A 21,820-nucleotide genomic window follows, 5' to 3' on the forward strand; every position below is an offset into this window, starting at 1 on the left:
ATTTACTTCTGATTGATACCCAAATGTCCTTATAAACCAATTAGAATTGTATGGTTCAATGGAAAGAGCCTTGTGGATCTGCAGAAAAAAACCCCTCTTTTTCTCAGAGTTGTCAATAGCTGTTGGTACCATAGTATCACAGTGCTCCCTGTATACATTAAATCTGCATAGTGAGATCTAAGACAGCCACTGGCCAATTGGGAATCAATCTGGGGTGGGTAAATCTACACTGGGAGCTGCTTCTCTGCAAGTAACCAAAGCAATCAATACCATTCTACTATGGAGGGTTGAGACTCTGGGAGAGGTGGATGCCACAGTAGAGGGCTTTGCTGTGATGGGGTTCCCTAACTGCGGTGGGTCGACAGACGGAACGCACATCCCATCTTGGCACCCGACCACCTTGCCAAGGAGTACATAAACCACAAGGGATATTTCTCCATGGTGCTGCAGGCACTGGTAGATCACAAGGGCCGTTTCACCAACGTCAATAGGGAATGGCCAGGAAAGGTGTATGACATGCATATCTTTAGGAACTTACCCCTTTTCAGAAACTTGTAGGCTGGAGCTTTTCCCCTCAGACGGGAAAATCTGGAGAATTGGAGAGGTGGAAATGTCAATATTGGTGACCCAGCCTACCATTTGTTCCCGTGGCTCATGATGCCATTCATGGGAAGCCTGGACAACAGTAAGGAGCAGTTCGATTACAGGCTGAGCAAGTGCAGAATGGTAGGTGAATGTGCTTTAAAGGGAAGGTTTAGGAGTCTACTGACTAGGTTGGATCTCAGTGAACCCAACATTGTCTTTGTGGTGGCAGCCTGCTATGTGCTCCATAATATCTGACAGAGTAGGGAACCAGAGGCAGAGTGCCTAATCAGAGATTTTGAGCAGCCAGACACCAGGGCGATAAGGAGAGCGTAGGGCATGGCAGTGCAGATCAGAGAGGCTTTGAAGGAGTTTTATGAAAGGCCAATTTTGAGTCATCTGTGTTGCTCTCAATGAGATGCCCCTGCATTCACTGTAATCTCCCATCCCACTCCTGTAATTATAGCAATAAAGAGAGAGTTGTTCAGAAATCGTGTTTTTTTTTTTTTTTTTTTTTTTTTTTTTATTTAGGGAAGGTAGCAGGGACAGAAAAGGAGTACATTGCGGGACCTTGTCGGAGGCAGGAGGGAATCTGGGTGTCTGGCTGATGAGTCTTGCCCACATGCTCAGGGTTTAGCTGATTGCCATATTTGGGGTCGGGAAGGAATTTTCCTCCAAGGTAGATTGGCAGAGGTCCTGGAGGTTTTTCGCCTTCCTCTGTAACATGGGGTACAGATCACAGCTAGAGGATTCTCTGCATCTTGGGGTCTTCATAGTATTTGAAGGCTTCAATATCTGAGATATAGGTGAGAGGATTATTCTAGGAGGGGTGGATGAGATTTTGTGGCCTGCACTGTGCGGGGGGTCAGACTAGATGATCATAATGGTCCCTTCTGACCTTAAAGTCTATGAATCAGAAGTGTGAGGAGGACAGCCTTTTACTTCACAATTTTCCCAGGAGCTTGAGTGTGAGGCTGCACTTGAGTTCCCTCCCCCTGCCATGTCCTAGGGCTGGTGGTTGAGACTACAGACCTGGGTGAGGAGGGAAAGTTGTCCTGCGAGGGGTAGGAGGGATCCTCTCCAGGCATACCGCTGTGCTTTCAATCACAGCCGTCGTGGATGAAAAGACATTCTCCTAGTGCTTCATTCGCAGTTCCCTGCATGCTGTCCTCTCCTCCAAGAACATGTTTCTCTATTCCATTTGCTCCTTACCCATATCTTTCCTTGTCCATTTTCGCCTGTGGATTTATGCGAGCCGGACAGCTGCTTCAGCTGGCAGCAAGCTCCCTGCTGTTCCCGCTGTAACAAAAAGTTACAAGGGCACACATTACAGGAAATACATTACAGAGCCTAAATCCTAATCTGTTATATACAGCAAAGGTCTCCCTTACAGACAGTGGAGATGTGTTCTGTGCAAGGCTAAAGTTATGCTTTAAGGTGGCCACTATACAGCAGATACACAACAGAGTTCTCAAGGGAACATCTAGACTCACGTGGTTTGGAGGCAGGCATGGTTAAAGGCCTGCCAGGGTACAATTTTGCAGGCAGAAGGTGGGACGTAGGAGCAGGGTGATGGTGCACGAATTTTCTTTCCTGTGTCCGCCACACCTCACTTCCCAGAAGCATTCTACTTTCCCATCCTAGAGGAACCTGTGGGTGGGAAGAAGGGACAGGTTGCCAGAGGCTGAAGCCATGCTAGCAACAGAGGCAGCAGCTAATAGCTTCCCTTTCTTCATCCAGGTTGTCATGTGAGATATCAGTTGTCTTTGAAACACACAGAGTGATCGGGAACTGATGCTGATTGAATGTGGCCAGAAACCTGCGCCTTATCCTGCAATGCTTTGTGCTGCAATGATGCCAGAGCACTTCCTGCTGGTTTGGCACGTCAATGTGTACTACCATAGAGGACAGAGTAAGGCTGGCCTCCCCAGAAGGGACCCTTATGAGAAAGATCAAAGAATTCCTATACGAGAGCTTCAAGGAGATGTGCAGGCAAGACTCCTGCTCCATCTCCAGACATGCTAACAAGCTGTTCTGGGCCCTTCTGTGCTGTGTAGCCAAGGAGTGTGCCACACATCACACCCAATTTCCTTGATCCTCTTGTAGCAAGAAGAAAAAAGTGAACTCACCGTAAATGCCCTCCCTGGGATCAGTGCCCAACTGAGAGATGTCCTGGGAGGAGGGCATTGTCTCCAAGGTTATGAAAAGTTCTTGGCTCTTGCTGCTCACCGACTGGCCATTCACCTCCTCCTCCTTCTCTACTACCACATTGTCTTCCATGCCCTAAGTGTCTTGGAGGATTCCATGGTCTGGCTTGGGAAGCAAGTCACCCTTTCCCCCTATCCTCGCCCCCCCAGATGACATGCAGCTGGTCATAGGAGTGGCAAGTTTGTGGTGATGCACCAGACTGTGTGTCTGTCTCCTTTGTCTTGTTGTAGGACTGCCTCCACTCCTTTATTTTTAACATGGCACGGTTGGGTATCCCCGAGGTATCCTTTCTCCACCGTGTACTTTGCGACCATCGCATAGACAGTATTTCTTTTGCTGCTCAGAGATCCAAGAGAACAGATTTCTCGCCTTATGCCTCGAGATCCAAGGTGCTCTTCATTGCCCCTGGGAACTGGAGCTCTTGGCCAGGTGTGCTGCCTGCTTTGAGGTGTGCTTGCAAAGCTGGCCAGGTGGGAAACAAAATTCAAACTTTCCTAGGACTTTTCTTGTTCACCTGGAGAGCAGTAGAGTTGCAAGTTCTGGCTAGAGTGGTCACAGCAGTGCGTTTATGATGCCTCCTGGAGGCTAAGAATGTTTACTTGTACAATGCTGGGTCTATACTACCATAAATTCAGACATGGAAGGTTGAATTTTTGCGTTACTCCTCGTGAAAAGCAGGAGTACTGAAATCAGCTTCTGCAGCCCTTAAAGTCGATGGAATGGACTTGGTAGCGTGGACTCATTGTTTAGAAAATTGGTCTTATGTAGCTAAATTTGACTTATACTCCTAGTTTAGAGCAGACTTAAGCTGGTGTGTATCAGTTACAATAGTTGCCACCCTTATTTTTGGAAGGGATTAATTTTTATTTTTAATGCATTTATGCATGTGCTGTAGATAAATTTTAAAGATTCTTGGCTGTTTTGGTAGTCAGAGGCACTTTTTAATATAACTATTTTGCCCAAACTTTTATTTGGGTCTTTAATAAATGCATCATGGTTTGTGTGGTTGGGATGGTCTGTCCCCCTCTAATGGGTAGTCACTTTATGGGCATGTATAAATCTGCTAAACTCTTTCAAGTATGAAACTTTGGACTTGCACTCAAGCATTAGAGTCTCGTGTTTTCAGGTGCAAAGGCTGAAAGTGCAATCTCTGTGCCACTGATGGATCCTGGGGTGTTGAATAAAATAAGTTTTAGTGATGGTTAGTAAAAATTCTCCCAAATTTCCTCTCAGTGGAACGACACGTAAGTAAATTGTTCCCTTAAACTGTGCTAAACTGAAGCTTAAAACTATACCAGTTTCTGCTTCTAATTTTTCTAAACTTTTATACTTAAAGCTGAGGAAACAGAAACTTTAGAATGATGGAGATAACTAGGAAAATATTTTGACTTGCTGGACTGAAGAGAATAAAAATAAGCATGGGAAGAGAATTTGTACATTCATTCTAGTTTTTTATATAAAGACTTGTTTCTGTACTAATATGGATGTCATGTGGGTGGGAAAACAAAATTTCTTGGTCAATAAATATACTGAGAAAAAGATTAAACCTGAAATGCTTATGGTTATATACAATTAGAGTGAGCCTTGCTAATGTTATCACACTTGTTAATTTTGTGAAAATACAGTGTCACAGCTAAGTGGAGGGAAAATTCCTTAATATTGCAAATATTGAAAGTTTAAAGGCATAAAGTTAAGACATCACCCTTGCTCAAATTAGAAGAGTCTGGTATCTTAGTGGGCAGGCTGTGCATTGCTGTATCGGATTCCTTGGTTTGAATCCTGGTTGGTCTCTTTCCCCTTTCAGGCTCAGAGGTGGTGGAAGTTATGGAGAGGGTGCAGTTATCTCTGGGATAAAATACATGATCTGAGTCAGCTTCAGTCTCTCTTAGCAATAAGGCTGTTCTGGTAGTGAGTCATGTGCAGTTTCCCCTAACTCAGGAGAAAGGCAGCCATGACAGTACAATGCCTCATGCATGGGAATATAAAGTGAAGAAAATAGGTAAAGAATGAGAAGGAAGCGGAGAGTGGCATTATGTTCCCGTCCTGTTCTAGCTTGGGTCTGGACATACAGAATAACAGTCTGGTGGGCTTTTTTTTATAAAGGGATGAGAGAGACTTTATATTCTAACTTTACTCCTCCCTTCAACTCAGAAGAGAAACACTCAAGAATAGTAGATTAAAAATAACAGTGCTCTTAAATTGCCATGAGGAGCTGAGCCAGCAGCTGGAATGTGTAGAGTTGTTCCCACAGATTCACTGTAGATATACTACTGCCATAGCGGCACTGGCAGTAGTATATGTGGCTTGCTGAAGTTAGTTGAAGTATAGTTTTTAAAGGGGAAATTAGTACATGAGAAGGATTTTGGGGTTGATCTGTGTGTTTGAGGAGGTCCTTAGTAACATTTTTAAAAAGGACTGAATGTTGTATGCAGAAGTTTTTTTGGAATAAAACTTGCCACTATTTAATCTACCTAATTTTCATACCATGACTATCATAAAATTATGATTACATAGTGTACATGTAAAGATCTCTCCCTGACTCTCTGCCAGAGAATTGGGATACTGGCTTCTGTGGGGGCTTTGTTTTTTTGCTGGTGCCAATTGTGGGAAAGTGGTTGAATTTCTCATTTTGCTCTTGTGGTGCTGGGGTGTATGGTAGTTCTGCAATCCTCCAGATCTGAGGACCTGTTGCTGAGAAAATCCATTTTCTAGGCATATAGCTCTCACTTTTTAGATTAACAATTCCTTTGTTCCTGTGGAGCATAGGGCTACGTCTACACTAGCCCCTTTTCCGGAAGGGGCATGTAAATTTCATGAGTCGTAGTAGGGAAATGCGCGGGGGATTTAAATATCCCCCGCGGCATTTAAATAAAAATGTCCGCCGCTTTTTTCCGGCTTTTAAAAAAGCCGGAAAAGAGCGTCTACACTGGCCCCGATCCTCCGGAAAAAGTGCCCTTTTCCGGAGGATCTTATTCCTACTTCAAAGGAATAAGATCCTCCGGAAAAGGGCACTTTTTCCGGAGGATCGGGGCCAGTGTAGACGCTCTTTTCCGGCTTTTTTAAAAGCCGGAAAAAAGCGGCGGACATTTTTATTTAAATGCCGCGGGGGATATTTAAATCCCCCGCGCATTTCCCTACTACGACTCATGAAATTTACATGCCCCTTCCGGAAAAGGGGCCAGTGTAGACGAGCCCTAGGTGTTAGCAGAGGTGGTATTCCTGGAGAGAGGCGTTTCTCTGATGATTTTGATCACTCCGGTAGAGGGCTTTGAAGATGAGGACCATAATCTTGAATTTGACCTGCTGTCCAGTGAGGAACCATAAATGGTCATTTTTATAAATATTTGAAACTTTTCAATACTCCTTTAAAAATACATCACAGTCCCTTAGACACTGATTTAATTAAAATCTAGCCAAAATGTTCATGTGGAATGTTAGCTTGAGAAGCTAACTTTCTTCAGATAATGTCTTTTGGAAAAGATGGACAGTAGTTTTTGGCAGCCATGCAAATAGCATGACTTCAACATGAGTTAATGATAGAAATTACTTTTGAAAACTAAAATGCAAGACTGGGAGGTTTAAGGCATGCAAGGGAACCTCTTGAGTCTTCTTACAATTGATTATCATCAAGCTTAGGCTTGTACTTTCCTAGAGTCTTCAATATCCTTTCACAGCTTGCTCTATGGCTAATTTGTCTTTGTCAGTTTTAAGTTCATAAAAATGGAAAGAAGAAATAGCTAGAATATAACCTGATTATATATATTTCAACTTGTTTGGTAAAATTCAGTGTTTAGCAAATTAACACATAGTGAATGTTTTAAGATGGGAGTCCTGCGGATTCTTATGCAGTTTGATTTCCAGAAATGGGATAGTTAGCATGTTTCCTAAAAGACAGCTGTTCTTTGCACTCATCATGACTTTCCCAGGGTCTCTGGTTGGGAGCAGTGACTGTACTCCTATCACAGTATGCATTTTCAAGCTGGTATGTGAGATTCCTGCCAGAGTTTCCTTTAGTATGCCATCTCTCTCTCTGGTTCTGCATTTTTCTTGTAGTTCACTAAGAGTGAACGTGTCACTGCTGTCTGAAGCCCAGAAAAAGTTTGCCGCTGATTTGCTGTGCTCGAAGTGTGAGTGATGTCAGTAGTACATTGCTGTCTGTATGACAGATCAGATTGTTTACTTTGTATCTTTGGCTTCTTAGTACAAGTGCTGCCAATTGGTGGTCTTCATTTCCTGTTTATGGATACTATAAATAGACTTGTGGAAGACTTCTTTAAAAATAATTAGATTTTGACATGAGCTGGCTGATTAATCTGAGCTGTTATTGAATTTATAAAGTCTGTGGTGACACTGGCAGTATATGAAGAATTCTGTATTACATTGATTGTTCTGTGCTCTGCACCGGAGTGATAACAGCGGGTTCTCTTTTTTGGGGTTTAAACCTCTTATTCTGAGAAGAAACAGTGTATAAGAAAGTACAATGATGAAACGGAGGCAACAGAGATTTGGAGCACCATCTCTTCGGATCCAGTAAGGACTGCTGTGGAAAAAAAATGACAGTTTGACTTTGTAGATGAAAACTACTGGGAAAAATACCCAGAACTTTTCATAGCCAACAAATGTCATCTTGATTTGAATTAAAAGAGGATTTATTATTGATGGAGCATTTTATCAGGGTTTTATTTGGCTGTACATAGGAAATATTTTCCAAAACTCTGCGGTGAATGATGCACTAGAAGTAAAAGTGTTGACAGATTAAGGCTCTTTTATAGTTTTAAAAATATTTGTTTTAATCAGCACCTAACATATGCAAAGTATCACACACAGCATTAACTGTTGTAGTAAAACTGAAAACTGATTACTTTGTGATTTTTGTATTCTTTTATTTAAATATATAAGGTTATTTAAACAGACTAAAAGGGCAATATGCCTTAATCTGTCAGAATAAGGGCAGTGACAAAACTAAAAAATAATACATTTCAAATACATTAGGAGTCTGAGATAAGACTCTTTTTTTTTTTGGCTGCATTACCTGAAATGTTCATCTTAATTTGCAACTCTAGGCAATTTAAGTATACAGACCGTATTTTATTTCAATATTTACCTCCTTTATAAAGTGCTTTGAAATCTTCTGATGAGACGCACTATATAAGAGCAAGTCATTATTAGCATTACTCTGAGCTTGAAAACTCAAGACATTTTACATTCAAAGATGCTAAGTGAAACTGTGTTACATTTGGGCCCAAAATAACAATATCCAAAGTCCATCCTAAATTTTCATATTGCCATATTTAATGTTTTGAACAGGACAAATGGAACTCTTTTTTTCATTTTTACCAAAAGAAAAACAGGTTAATATTTATGCCCAGTTAATATAATGTATGCTATTTATTTGTATAATACCACCTTGTAGCACACAGAAATCCAAACCGTGGAGCAAAACCCCATTGTGCAAGGCTCTGCACAAACACAGAACAAAAGACACAGCCATAGCCCCGAAGAAATTACAATTTTAATACAATCTTGCCATCTGGCATAGCACATAACACTCCTGTCTACAGCACGATTCTTGCATTCAAATTAAAATAATTATTGAGCTTTCAGTACATATAAGGATTAAATTGTGGTGATTGGGTACAAAAATTTCGTTTAATGGCATGTAAAATCTTGATTGAGGATTACAGTTTTAATATAAGGGCGGCTTTTATGGTTTATGTTTAAGTATTTAAAATTATTTTATTTTAATTCTGGTATCCTGGGAATGGTAGTGTTAAAAGTACAATAAAACTTACGTGAAATGCAAAATAATCCTATTGTACCTTCAAATGAAGGTGATTTATTTGTTGGTCATGATGAAAATTCTATCCAAATTAGTTTTCAAGAAATATAAGTGGTCAAAACAACAGTTCTAGGTACTAATGTGTAGCTGCTACAGTAATTTGGATGCTGAGTTATTTAAACAGGCCTAGCAGCACTCTGATGTTGGTAGCGAATGCAATATTTTTTCTTCAAAGAATATTTTATTTGGAATATCTTGTGAAAGGTCCCTCCAGCCAGCCAGCACTCGCACTAGATTTTGGCCACAGTTTTGTTGCAGCAGGGAGTGCAGCTGTTTAGAGTGTAATAATTAAAAGAAAACTCATTATGTTGCCGTAGTTATATTCTCTCATGTAAATATACAGAGAGTATTTTCCTCCTGTGCACTATAAATCTGGGCTAAGCAAGACTCTCCTATATTAGAAATTAACACATTTCAATTTATTTATTTATTTATTTATTTATGTATTTATTTTTGTGTAGCAGTACTTACAGGTGATTTTTTACTTTTCCCAACCAAGCTTGTTGTATAGTCCGGTGAAAGAGGTGGGGTTTTTTAATGTTTATGCAGAAGGCAAACCCTGCCACTTTTCAATATATCCACAAACCCAATCTGTGTATATGTCTACGTTGGTTGCTAACTGTGAAGAAACAATACAGTTAAGAGAAATGAGAACACACTTGTGAGTCTTTTCAGTGCTAATCCTCATTCTGCAACTGATCTGCTGAGATTAGTCATTTAATTCCTCTGTGCCTCAATTTCCCCATCAATGAAATGAGAATATATGGTTCACAGTGCAGTTGTCAGGCTAAATTAGTTAATGTTTCTAAAGCACGTAGAAGATGTAAAGCATTATAAGTGCTGAATGTTTTCTTGTTAAGGATATGTGTAATTTGTACTTTTCACAGTGAGTATTTGTAACACTCTTTTATGAATGAGAAACAAGGTGGATGAGGTAATATCTTTTATTTGGCCAACTTCTGTTCTTGAGAGAGAAACAAGCTTTTAAGCGACACACACATTTTCTATTAGGAAATGTACCCCCAGTGTTGCAGCAAAATGCAAGGTATAACAAAGTTGGTCCAACAATAGATATTACCTCACTCACATTGTTTCTCTAATATCCAGGGACTGACACGGCTAGAATTTCTTAGATTTGGCATGGAGGATTTGATCAGTTTAGGCTCATATAACTCCACGGTGGAAAAATAATGTTGAGCTAGTGTTGCATTGGCTACCAGCAACATCTTGGTTATTTATCTTAACAGTCGAATATGTTCAGGTATTGATTAAAAGGCTGATATTTGACCACTTAGCTTATTAAATTAATTTAACAAAGATAATTTTAAAATAAGTTTTGTTTTAAAACTAAAAGCAATAACATTTGACATTGACACTGATTGTTTCTACTGTGGTACCTTGTCAGAATCTCCTCTCCTTTGTACTCCCACTGCCGAGGAAGTGATGTTCACCAGCACATGTTCTCTCCTACATCTGCTCCAGGTCTACAGCACCTTAAAATCCCATTTAGTGCCGATTGTGCTCTCGCTACTTCTCCTTTAGTCTTTAACCTGAACCCACAACCACAGAGCAACCCTTCTAGTCCCTGCAACAGCAATCCGCTACAGTGGAGGTAAGGAAAAATATCAACTAACAGCACTTAACAATTTCCTTCCACTATAAACCACTTCTAAACTTCTCATGAGTTAATAACTTAAGCAAATAGCATCTAAAAAAGATAAACAGATCACATGTGGATTATATTTAATTGTATGGTGTTGAGATCTGTTTTGTATGTTTCTCCAGTTCACCTGCAACTAAAGGTCTAGAATCAGGAAAAAAAGCACTACGTGTACATATATACATACATGCATGCAACACATGTATAAAATGTACGAGTTTACAAACTAACTCTTCATTGGTATTGACTTTGATGGCTTTTGTTTCCTCAAATTTTGTTGAGCTATTGCATAACAAACAAATGCTATGTAAGAATTCTCTTAGTTCTTTGAGTGCCCACTCAAAATGCATTTGTGTGCCATGCGCCTAAGACAGAAAGATTTTTGCTAGCACTGTCTCTTGGTCTACACTTGCCCCTTCTCCACCTTGTGCTTCAAAGAAAGGTCATAAGTGGCAGTATGGACTGACTGCCTCTCTAGTTTTTTCTAATGTCCATGGTCTGATATTGAACCTCTCCAGTGCCTGCAGTGTTCGCTAGCCGCCTTCTTAAAACTTTGTAGTTAGCAGTAAATAATTGTTAAAACTTGGGCATAGACAGTTTAGTAGCTCTCAGAGCTTGGGTGCTCTGGTATACTAAGGAGCCTGAAATTCAAAGTCTCTGTGGCCTTCCACTGGGCTTTTCCCATCAGTGATGACCATATATGCCTCCGCTGCTTTGGGGGTGCTTATACCCCTTCTAAATGCACCATCTGTTGGTTTTTTCCTACCAGAACCCATCAAGCCCATAAGCACAGGGTTAAAAAATTCCTGATGGACTGTGTGTTATAAGGCCCCAGTACAATCCCAGTCCATTCACCCAAGGACAGTGGTCTTCAGCTTTGGGGGAATCTCAGGCACAAGGAGAGTAAGAGCAAACGTTCTCATAAGAAACACGAGACATTTCCCCAAATCATCAGTCAAAAAGAAGTTCTCCTCTTACACTAAATACAGTAAAACTTTGCACCCTGGCACAGGAGTATATAAGGAGCACATAAGGTTTCTTGACACTGACATTCAATAGTACCCTGAGACCAGCCCTATATAAAGGAATGGGATCAAGACTGGCACTGGTGAAGAAAAGAAGACAGCGGATGCCTCCAATGGTACTCTTGTCCATGGGGACTACCCCATTTCCCTCCTGATTCCGCACACTGTCTTTCTTGCGGCATTCCTGGGATACGTGTATGTGACATCCTGAATCTATTGGGTCATAGCCAAAGTCAAGACAAGCTTCCTCACACAGGGAAGAACATCAAACCCTCAGGAATGATCTGAGGAAAATGAGCAACCAGACAGCCTAGGCAGAACAATTGCCTTGGCAAGATTATCATGACTGCTTGCAAACAAGATGATCGCACCTGTCTCACAGTCACCAACTGACAGCTACGGGTAATGCCCACCCACCTGAAGAAGTTTGGCAGACACTCTGCCGATTCCTCTGGAGGAAGTACAGGACCCCCCCCAGAAGCTACCAAACAGTCTCTAGGTTGCTGCTCTTAAAAAGGTGGCACCTCCAGTTCATGACACTATCTTAAAACTGGTCAAGGTGGTTTGATGTACTCCAGCCACTTGTGCTCCCATTCCAGAGAGAACAGAGTGGGAATACTTCGTGTAGTCTAACAAAGCAGAATACTTTTCCATATCCCATTCTGACTCTCAAGCGGTGCAAGTCATCACCCGAATGAACAAGCAAGACCGCTCCAGATTTACATCTTCTGAGAAGGAGGCCAAACATTTAGGCCTCTTCAGAAGAAAGAATTTCACTTTGGTGAGCTATCAAGGTCTACTGAGAGAGTGTGAATTTTTTTTTATTAATTACAATAAGCATATTCGATGAGGACAAAAATAAGGTATTATATTCCCTGAAATACTCACTCAAGGGCATCCATTTGCTCACAGGGTGGCTATAGCTCAGCATCATGGAAAAAATACTCCAGGACCAAACCTCTAACCATTTTATCATCAGAGTGCTTATGAGCTACCTTGGAAATGCCAGTGAGTGCAGCATATTAAGCATAATGTCCTGAGCATTCTCCTTCCAGTACTAGCCACCCACCAAGAAATCCTTTTGACGGGAGTTTTGAGAGTAGCAAAACTGTCCCCCTTGCATGTTTATGTTGTCCAGATTTCTGCACCCCATTTAGTGGCCATTTGTTCTGTGTGTGACACCTCATAACATCAGATAGATGGGTTCTGGAAATAATCAACACTGGTTATACATAGGGCTCCACCAAATTCATGGCCATGAAATCTGATCTCCTGTGAAATCTGGTGTTTTGTGTGCTTTTAACCTATGCTATGCAGATTTCACCAGGTAGACCAGCATTGCCCAAATTGGGGGTCTTGACCCAAAGGGGAGTTACGGGGGGGGGGGGAGGCTTGCTGTATTGCGACCCTTACTTCTCTGCTGATTTCAGAGCTTGGAGCCAGCGAGTGGTAGCTGTTGGCAAGGTGCCCAGCACCCTGAAGGCAGCACCCTGCCAGCAGCAGCGCAGAAGTAAGAGTGGCAGTATGGTATTGCCACTCTTACTTCTGCGCTGCTGTGGGCAGAAGCTCTGCTTTCAGAGCTGAGCTCCCAGCCAGCAGCCACCAAAGGCAGAGATGCCACCAGCAGTAGCATAGAAATAAGGGTAGCCGTACCTCAGTGACCCCCTACAACAACCTTGTGGCCCCCCACAACTCCTTTTTTGGTCAGGATCCCTACCATTACAACATGGAAATTTCAGATTTAAATAGCTAAAATCCATGACATTTACCATGTTTAAAATCCTATCATTAATCAATATACATATAATGAACATCAGAACACAAACTCTGCATGAGCAAATGTAAGAAACGGTAAGAAAGATGAAGACAAAAATCCTCTGAGAACTCAATTAGGGCAGAAACCACCAAGTACACTTGCCTTCTAGACCCCAAAAATCAGACTTACTGTCAGAAATTCCTGATATGAGCCTTTGTGTGTGAGAGATGGCGGAACATCTTTCTATGGTCTAATAAGATCACAGGTGGACACACCATAAAAATTTAGACAGAGGGAGGCTTTGTAGGATAAACACAATGGCCCTTCCAAGTACACACCAGAGGGGAAAAGAGGCTTTGATGCATCTTTCAGTCCCTTTTACAGCTGCAAGTTTATGGTATTGCAAGACTTCAGGAAGCTGAAGTAGCTGTGGGATCAAGCCTCATCCACCATGCACCCACATAACGGAATGCCTAGGAAGATAGTCATCAGCCCTAATGGAGTCCTGCAGCTTCTTGCCTAATGAGCCACGCTGTTGTGAAGAGGAAGTCAAATACAGTGTGCCTGAAACCTGTTGTGTTACAATCAGGCTGTCTCCAAGTAATGGGGTGTGGACTGATCCTTCAGTTGACCTCTGAGAATGAGCATGGAGATGTGGCCAAGCCCAGTTGTTGGTCAGCATCTGTTTTTTGGGGTAGTCAGTCATTGGAGAGAATGGCAAATGGCATTCATTTTGGTAACACACAGAACAGATCGAAGAGTGTGTTTGAAAGGTGACCAGTGAAGTGGTGATAAAGCTTAAATGTTGGTTTTCATCCTATTTCAGTTTTAAAATATATACAGTACCACAGGACAAATGTTGGGTAACTTTCAAGTGTAATCTGTGTGTTTACTGGTGTTAAACACCAGGGTTAGACTGATAAGCAGCAGGCGATGTTATCCAAATTAGACAAGTTTTAAATTAATTTAAATGTATTATTTTTGGCATGGGAATTAATGGCATTTAAAAAAAATCAAACTATAAGACGTTTGTGCAAGAAATAGTGCTTTTCCTGTCAAACTTTGTCAAGAGTCTTAGCCATTAGACATGAACAATTTTCATGATAGGGATAGTCCCTATGAGTGTGTTGAGCTGCATTTCAGCTTTAAAAGGCCTGTTCATGATTATAATAATTTTCACATATGCATTTCTTCCGGCCATCTGCTCTCTGGATACCAAGCAGTTGATGATTCTGGGATGTGTGACTATGTTATAAAAGTTCTATAATAGTAACTTTTTATTTGTGTTCTTCAAAAGTTTTTGCTTTCACCTGTGCAGCTCTTGATCCTATTTTATCTCATCCTTCTTTGTTGTAGTTTTGTTTACTTGGTTACCATACCAGCTCTGGGTATTCTCACTGCTGAGTTAGAGTAAAGGTTCATCCTAGTAAGCTATTTACTGTCGCTGATGTAGTCAGTTAAAAAAACATAGGTCGGTCAGGTTGCAGTGAGTTCCTATAGCTGTGTAGGGAGGATTAGGAATGACATTTTCCAGTAACTAAGCCAGTTTACATTTTCATGTTAACATTTATCACATTTGGCCATCAGTAATCCATTTTCCCCTTCTTTTTCTTCCAACTGTTTCATAATGGTTTTTAGTCTTTTTCTGTGGACAGATGAGCAGCTGTTGGACAGCTGACATCAGTGCTCTGTTACAGCAAGCAATGGGGGCTTTTGGCTTCAGACAGAAGCAGTTTAAATAGAAACAAATATTTTATACCTCTGGTCTAACAGAAAATACAGGTGAGCTTCTTGATGATCACTAAAAGGGGTCAGAGTAGTAACTTAGAGACCTTGACAATGGATAAACTAGGAAGTATTACAGATGTTGTATGTGGTTTTCATGCAAGGAGAGAGAGAGTAAATCGTCTCCAAGTTACTGAATGGACATGTTGGGTATATTTTTGTTGAGTGGGTTTGGCACATGCTTTGCTAGGTATGAGGCAAATCACATTACCAGATGACACTCAGCTATATTTCACAACTGTACCTTAGTATGAGTTGGCTACTCCTTATGAAGCAAAATGTATCCTTATGCCCATGAACCTGGTTTTATTGCACTACTTGACATTAAATTATTTTAAAAGATGTTATGTATTAAATTGTGATTAGATTACATTAATCTTGAGATTATAAAAAAATCTAAAAAATGAACAAACCTCATGTTGTTTGTAACTAATTCTTGCAGCAAGACACATCTGGGCTTCAATTCATTAGGTGGTGTAAATGGGTATTCATGTGGTAAAAGCAGATAGGAGAGTGAAGAGTTTCAGTTTAGGCCTCGCTTGGTATGAGACTGTAGTTTCAGAAGTAGGTAAGATTAAAAGTTAGTGGGAATGAGAGAGGGTTTAATTAAGGGGAGGAAGTTTAAAGGGAGGAATGAGCAGCAGCAGAGTGGCAGCAATATCGGACTGAATAGCCCAATGTGCATTTTTCTCACCCTGCTCTATGATTTTATGAAATAGTATGCGTGTATATGTTTGTATTCTGCAACTTTTTTGTTGTAAAAATGTGTTTTGTCTTTTTTTCCCCCACCTCCCACCCCCACCAGAAATGTTCTGGCTTTTAAAAATGTTTACAAATTATATCTTCATTAATGTTTTGTATTTTTACAAAATAGTCATGAAAATGCATTAGTCATGGTACAAAATCTACTGATCAATCCTTAATATGGTGATGATCAAATACTTATTTAAAGAAAGCAACATAAAAGTGATTTCAAACTAAAATTTGCATCAGGTGGCCAGAAACTATGTGTATAAACTTGAACAAAATAAAACTTGAATTTCATACTTTAAAAAATGTTTATATATAGTGTAGGTAAAATATTTTATTTTAATGTATAAATATGTTTGCAGAATTTTTGAATAAAGGCTGAGGTTAACCACAACAGTGGGAATAGCTTGTTTTCTAAAACCTTTATGGAACTGTGGAAAGGTTGCTTTAAAAAAACTCATATAAATGGATGCTGGTACAGCTGAGAGATCTAAATTTAGACCTGCCAACTGTGTGGTTGTGTGTGTAAGTGCACACTGAGCTATGCCTTTCTCTTAGCAGGTCTGTTAATTGGGCATTCTGGGGAACTGGAGAAGGTGAACTCTTTCTCTATTCTGGGGCAGTGGTATGGGTCTGCATCTTCTCCATGTCACTTACATGGTGTGTTCGGGCTGCTGATTTTATGTTGGTAAGGTATGTTCCAGCCCAGCACTGGTACTGCTACTGTGCCTGGAGGGAAATGCAAAAATCCTTTTCACCAGGTGCTAGATGTGTGAAAGAGCCTCCACAGACTGCAAATTCAGCTCTGCTGCTGTGGAGTCTGTTGTCTTAGTGGTGTTCAGGGGTTTGTATTGGGTGCCTGAACCACAGGAAATTTCATCCTGCAACGAGTAGGATTCAGCACTTTACAGGAGCTGTGGAAAATGAGTAATGGTTACACAACTATTAGCAAACACATCTTAACTAACACAAGTCTAATCAGCCCCTAGTGGTTGACCACAACCGGCTAACATATTTTAAAACATGATTTGCTCAATCTACAGTGGATGCAAAATCTTGTTTACTGTTGTGTAAGTTAAAACTTGTTAACATGCTCACAAAAACTGCTATATTGCTTAGGCTAGATAGGGACTTGAAACAGAATAAAGGATTTTTTTGGTGATGATACGCACATGTACAATCACTAAGAACCTCAGGCTGCTACTCGGGAGGAGGTCCTAGATTTGGGGAATAAATTGACTTCATGAGATCAAGGCAGTGCATCAGTATGGGAGAATTAGATATTTTATGTTTTGGATTTGTTAACCTTGAGAGTGTACTTTAAGGTTTTACTTTTAAATATTTCAGGGCATATTAATAAATGGTGAGAGTATAATCATTTTAACAGTATGTTATCTGCCACTGCTTAAATTCCTTCTGAGTGTCAAGTTACTTGAGCTAGCATTTGAGAGTTTATTTTAGTTGCTATTTCCTATTTGACATGTCAGAGGATTAACGAATAGCTCTGCAACATTGGGAAATTGCTTTGTCTGTCGCAGCAGATGGTACCTTCCAGTTCAAGTTCTTGCTGCACTTCAAATTCTGTGGCCTTAAAATGTGCTGAATAATTGTTTTGTTTTCACAGGCGCCTTAATGCTATTTTCACAAATGTAGGTTGACCTATCCAGGCATATTGTGGCATAGGGCAGCTTTAGTCTCTGCATGTGCTACATTAATACTGAGAAACTTCTGGGTTTTGAGTCAACATTGTTGTTCAAAGATGTGTTCACTCTGCATCTGAGACTATTGGACTTGACCCACCTATGGCGTGAAAGTTTAAAACTAGTGCGCTAGGCTGAGGGGATCTGTCAGGAGACAGGCAGTGTCTACATATGAAGCTTGTTCCTCCCACCTACTATGCCACCCAAAGGGAGTTGTCCAAACTGGAGCCTTGCCTGGAGACTGGGGCTCAGTGGACTGAACACATCTTTGAACAGGGTAGATGTGGCATGAGGAGACAATTCTGCATGGGAATTTGTAATCCCACATGAGAGAGGGAGATATTGGAAAGGACCAGCAGCTAGGCCAGGCTGGTTGGCCTCATAGTACCTGTTGCTATGGGCATGGTTTCATTTAGCTGAGTATCTACCATCCTTTATGCAGAGAACTGTGAAGTACAAATAGGGACCACACATCTCAAAGAACTCCAGGCATGGACGGAAAGTCACCTTTCTAGTCTTAGTGTCTGCACATTAGCTGGTGCTACATAAGGAGCCAGTTTGCTGATCTGAGGTTATTTCCTGTCTTTATTTTCAGTGAGATCTTGATAAAATATTCCTTGAAAGTCAAGATAGTATCCAGTGTCCCACCTACTAGCCCAGGTATGGGCTGTGGTCCAGCCTGTGTCCATTCAGCAAGATGTTGACCTGTTGGTTGCCCTTTGCATTGTACAGATGGATGTAGTTGGTACTAGGTTTAAATATTCATCTTTTGCAATTGGGATATAAGAGTTTAACCAGTTAATTTGTAAGCATTAACGTATCGATTAACCTTATGGTTTAAACTCCTGGCAGTCTCTCACGTCCACAGAAACAGAGGCTAGGGACACCATTCCTACCCATCCTGGCTAATAGCCATTGATGGACCTAACCTCCATGAATCTATCCAGCTCTTTTTTCAACCCTGGTAAAGTTCTAGCCTTCCCTGCATCCTTTGGCAAGGAGTTCCACAGGTTGGCTGTGCACTGAGTGAAGAAAAACGTCCTTTTGTTTGTTTTAAACCTGCTGCCTATTCCATGACCCAGTACTGGACCGTGACCCATGGTTTGAAAACTATTGTTGTAAATCTTGATAATTGTCAACTGAAAGGAGAGGTATTTTCTGGTGAACACTATGTAAATCTCGCTACAGCTACCTAGGAGTATTCAGTGGCACCAAGAGAAATGTTCAGGTCTGGAGTTTTTGGCTAGGAATGAAATGATGGTAGGCATCATGCAACGTTGACATGCAACAGTCTGTTTAAAGATATTTTACATTTGACACTTGTTGCATCATATCTAGGTCCAGTTTGATTAAAAATGATAATCTGCATTTGAGTCACACATACTTAGAACAGGGCCAGGAGAGGGTGCCACTTCAATTAAATGCTCTAAAGAGAACAGCAGGACCTTTCTGTGGCATTGATTTTCAATCAGCACTTTGGTAAGGTTGAAATCATGGTAGACTTACACTATATTAAAGCTGTCAGATAACTTACCAGTATTTCTTGTGAAGAAGAGCATTCTGTCTTCCAGTATTTTAGTACAAATGCGATGTGGCAGTTTTTTCCACTGTAGATTTAAAAAAAAAAAAAAGTGTAGAACATTTCTGGTTTTTTGGCAGTGCCTTTGTTTGTATAGACTCTTGGTTCTCTGTGTATTGTAAAATGTAAAACAGGATGATTTTATGGCGGAGTTTGTTCATGGCTTTCCCATAAGAGGGACAGTATAAGCACAGAAATATGGGGGAAGCTTATATTGCCCCACTACACCATGCTCATTGTTACAAATGCTGTCATTCCCTCTTTTCATTAGCCCCTAAACTAGGGATGTAAAGAGTTAACCGGTTAGCCAGTTTCTCACTAAGCATATCCCTTACTGGGTGATACTTATGGTAACCGGTTGACCAGTGGCCTGGTTAGGCTGGAGCAGCAGCTTGCCCCCACTGTGGTGGGCCTGGGCTGGAATATCTTCCCGCCCACATATGCAGCAGGCCTGGGTTAGAGCAGCTCCCTGCCAGCGGCATGGTGCAGTGGGCCAGAGTAGTCTTCTGTCCGCGGTGCAGTGGGCTCGGTCTGGCCTAGCTGCATTGCTGGCAGGAGACTGCTCCAAGGTTAACGAGCTAAATCTAGCATTTGACTGGTTAACCTGTTAAACAATAATTAACATCCTTACTTTTCAACTGATGTAGTTGAAAAGACGCTAGTTGCACACCTTAGAAGTACATAGCTGGAATCTTGTGACCTGATTTTCAGAGGTTCTGAGCACCAGCAGTTTTTGATTGATTTTAGCAGGAATTGTGTCTTTGTCACTTCTTAGAAACAGGCCATCAATTTGTAGTTTAATATCAAACGCCTGTATCTCTCTCATGCCTTTGAAGGCGTGCAGGAAATTTAAATTTTAATAAAAATGTATGCTGTGCCCCTGCACTAGACTGGTCAAAACTGAAGAATTTGAGTAAGCACTACCAAATGTGAAGACCAAGTGACAGGAAAATCCAGAGAAAATGAGCCTAACATTTTGTTTCCAGGTTTTGTGTCAGTCTGTTTCATCACCAGGCCTTTAGAGAAGGACTATCTGTTCCCAAATTTGTGAAATGTGCTAAGCTCATTGTCCAAAAATTGCCTCACCTTACTCAGACCAAATCTTTCTCAGATTCCTCAATTTGTTTTACAGCTTCCACTTTTTGAAAGGATATGGGAAGATCTGACTCCTCCCCCATACTGAAAAACTGAATTAAACCTCTCTCATATTAATATTGTAATCTTATCCAGTTCATCTTGGTAATAAAAGATTTTGAGATGTTCATTTTCATAACATCAAAAGAGAGTAAGCTTTGTCAGCCCATACAGAATGTTCTGAAAATGCATCACAAAGACCATTTTTACTATTACTTCGCTGGTAATAAAGAGCTGAGATCCCTTGACTTCATTAGGCTGGATCTTAAAAATTCCAGTATAAATTATACATGTGTTCTTTTATTAAATGATGTTATCTGCTGACAAGTTATACTTGTTCGTGGAGCCATTTTCTTTGCTCATCCATTGTGATTCTCTTACTGTACTCTACAAGTCAACAGGAGAAAGGTATTTTTCTTTTCAGAATAAACATATTTGAGATTCTGACTCATCTAGCCCTCAAGGTGATGACTTTGGTAGCTTTGGTAATTCTGCAGCTAATTTTATTTGCAGATAGAAAACAAGTGGCTTCAGAAGGTTTTTCCATTTCATATTGCGCAACACCATCAAGGGCAGTGTATTTTAAACTAGGATCTTGCAAGAAATAGATTTGAATGTGGTTATATAGTTGGTAACAAGCTAAGAGACTCAAAGATCTTCAATGCAATAATTGGGGTTAGGCCCTTAGCAGGTTATTTTTCTACGGGAGTGCATTTATATAGGAAATATAATGGATGATAATCTAGTTGTTGGCTCAGTGGAGATGACAGCTTTGCAAATCATAATTACATTACCTTTAATGTGCCTCATCCACATAGAGAAAAATCTTTTTTGTGGGAAGAATGAACCTCTTGAAACTTCCTGCATTTTTGTAACTCTAGTACAGTTCTTTGAAAGCCAAATAAATCATGAAGCCAATACCCATTTTAACTGACACAGTCTCTAGACGTGGCAGGGATTCATAAAAGCTTTAATTTTTAAACAGAAGTAACCACTGCCTGCTGGTTTCACATTGTTGGAGAAAGTGGTCACTAATAATGGTCGGATTTTGCATACACAGCAACTGCCCTCCCTCACTAAATACCGGTACCAGGGTAGTTTTTCTTCCATTTAATCTGTTTGTTTTTATGTTAACAAAGCATCATTATAAAATTGATCTGCCTGCCTTTTTCTAAAAGTTCTGTGTCATGACCCAACCTTCTGTACAGTGGCACCCGCTGCACGCTTATAAATATAAATGCACAAGTTCACAAGGTGTGAATAACAGCTCTGTGGTAATATGCACCTTGTGAAATCACAGCAGTCACGGTAATTAATCTAAGTTTATGAATTGCAAAATAAAACTTAGTAATTTGTTACTGTGTAATTTTAATGTGTGCCTCAAGCACTCTCACACCATTCTTATTTTTAAAGATCATGATGAAGTAAAAGAACAGTCTGTATACATAGCAAGAGTTACTACCACCATGATTTGAAATTTAGTTTTGAATGTCTAACGGCTCATACACAGTTATTAAATGCAAGGCATAGTTTTGAAGTAAAACTTAGATTCCATGTGTATACAATATAAATTATTTTTTCTGGTGGGCTCCTTCAGACTGGTTTTTATCAATTATCTGTTGCATCAGACTCTCGCTGGACTGTACTTTTCTTGTCCCACATTCTATTCCATTGGGTGGTGTTATAAGACATGAAGATCAAAATCAAGGGATTTTAACCATTTAAAAAATACACAGTCTCCAAGAAATTAATTGCCTGAAGCACCGTATTCTTATTAGGAAAGAATGTCAGTTTACAGTAAA

At 40.5% G+C, this 21,820-nt stretch overlaps 1 protein-coding gene across 8 annotated transcripts in view; it reads left to right on the plus strand.

The window, feature by feature from the left end:
* MAST2 (microtubule associated serine/threonine kinase 2) overlaps window positions 1-21,820 on the plus strand; it is a 306,028-nt gene that overhangs the window by 145,525 nt on the left and 138,683 nt on the right. For 4 of the 8 annotated variants that reach the window (XM_075935891.2, XM_075935889.2, XM_075935888.2 and 1 more), the window contains one exon: window positions 10,035-10,241. The exons of 3 other annotated variants lie outside the window; for them this stretch is intronic. In XM_075935891.2, coding sequence (XP_075792006.2) covers window positions 10,035-10,241 — 207 coding nt within the window. Of the gene's footprint in view, window positions 1-6,837; window positions 7,321-10,034; window positions 10,242-21,820 lie in introns of those variants that run through there. One more of the 8 variants, XM_006117328.5, reaches the window with a different exon arrangement.

This window comes from Pelodiscus sinensis, chromosome 9, assembly GCF_052426305.1.
Source record: "Pelodiscus sinensis isolate ZL-2025 chromosome 9, ASM5242630v1, whole genome shotgun sequence".
In the NCBI taxonomy this organism is placed as follows: domain Eukaryota; kingdom Metazoa; phylum Chordata; order Testudines; family Trionychidae; genus Pelodiscus; species Pelodiscus sinensis.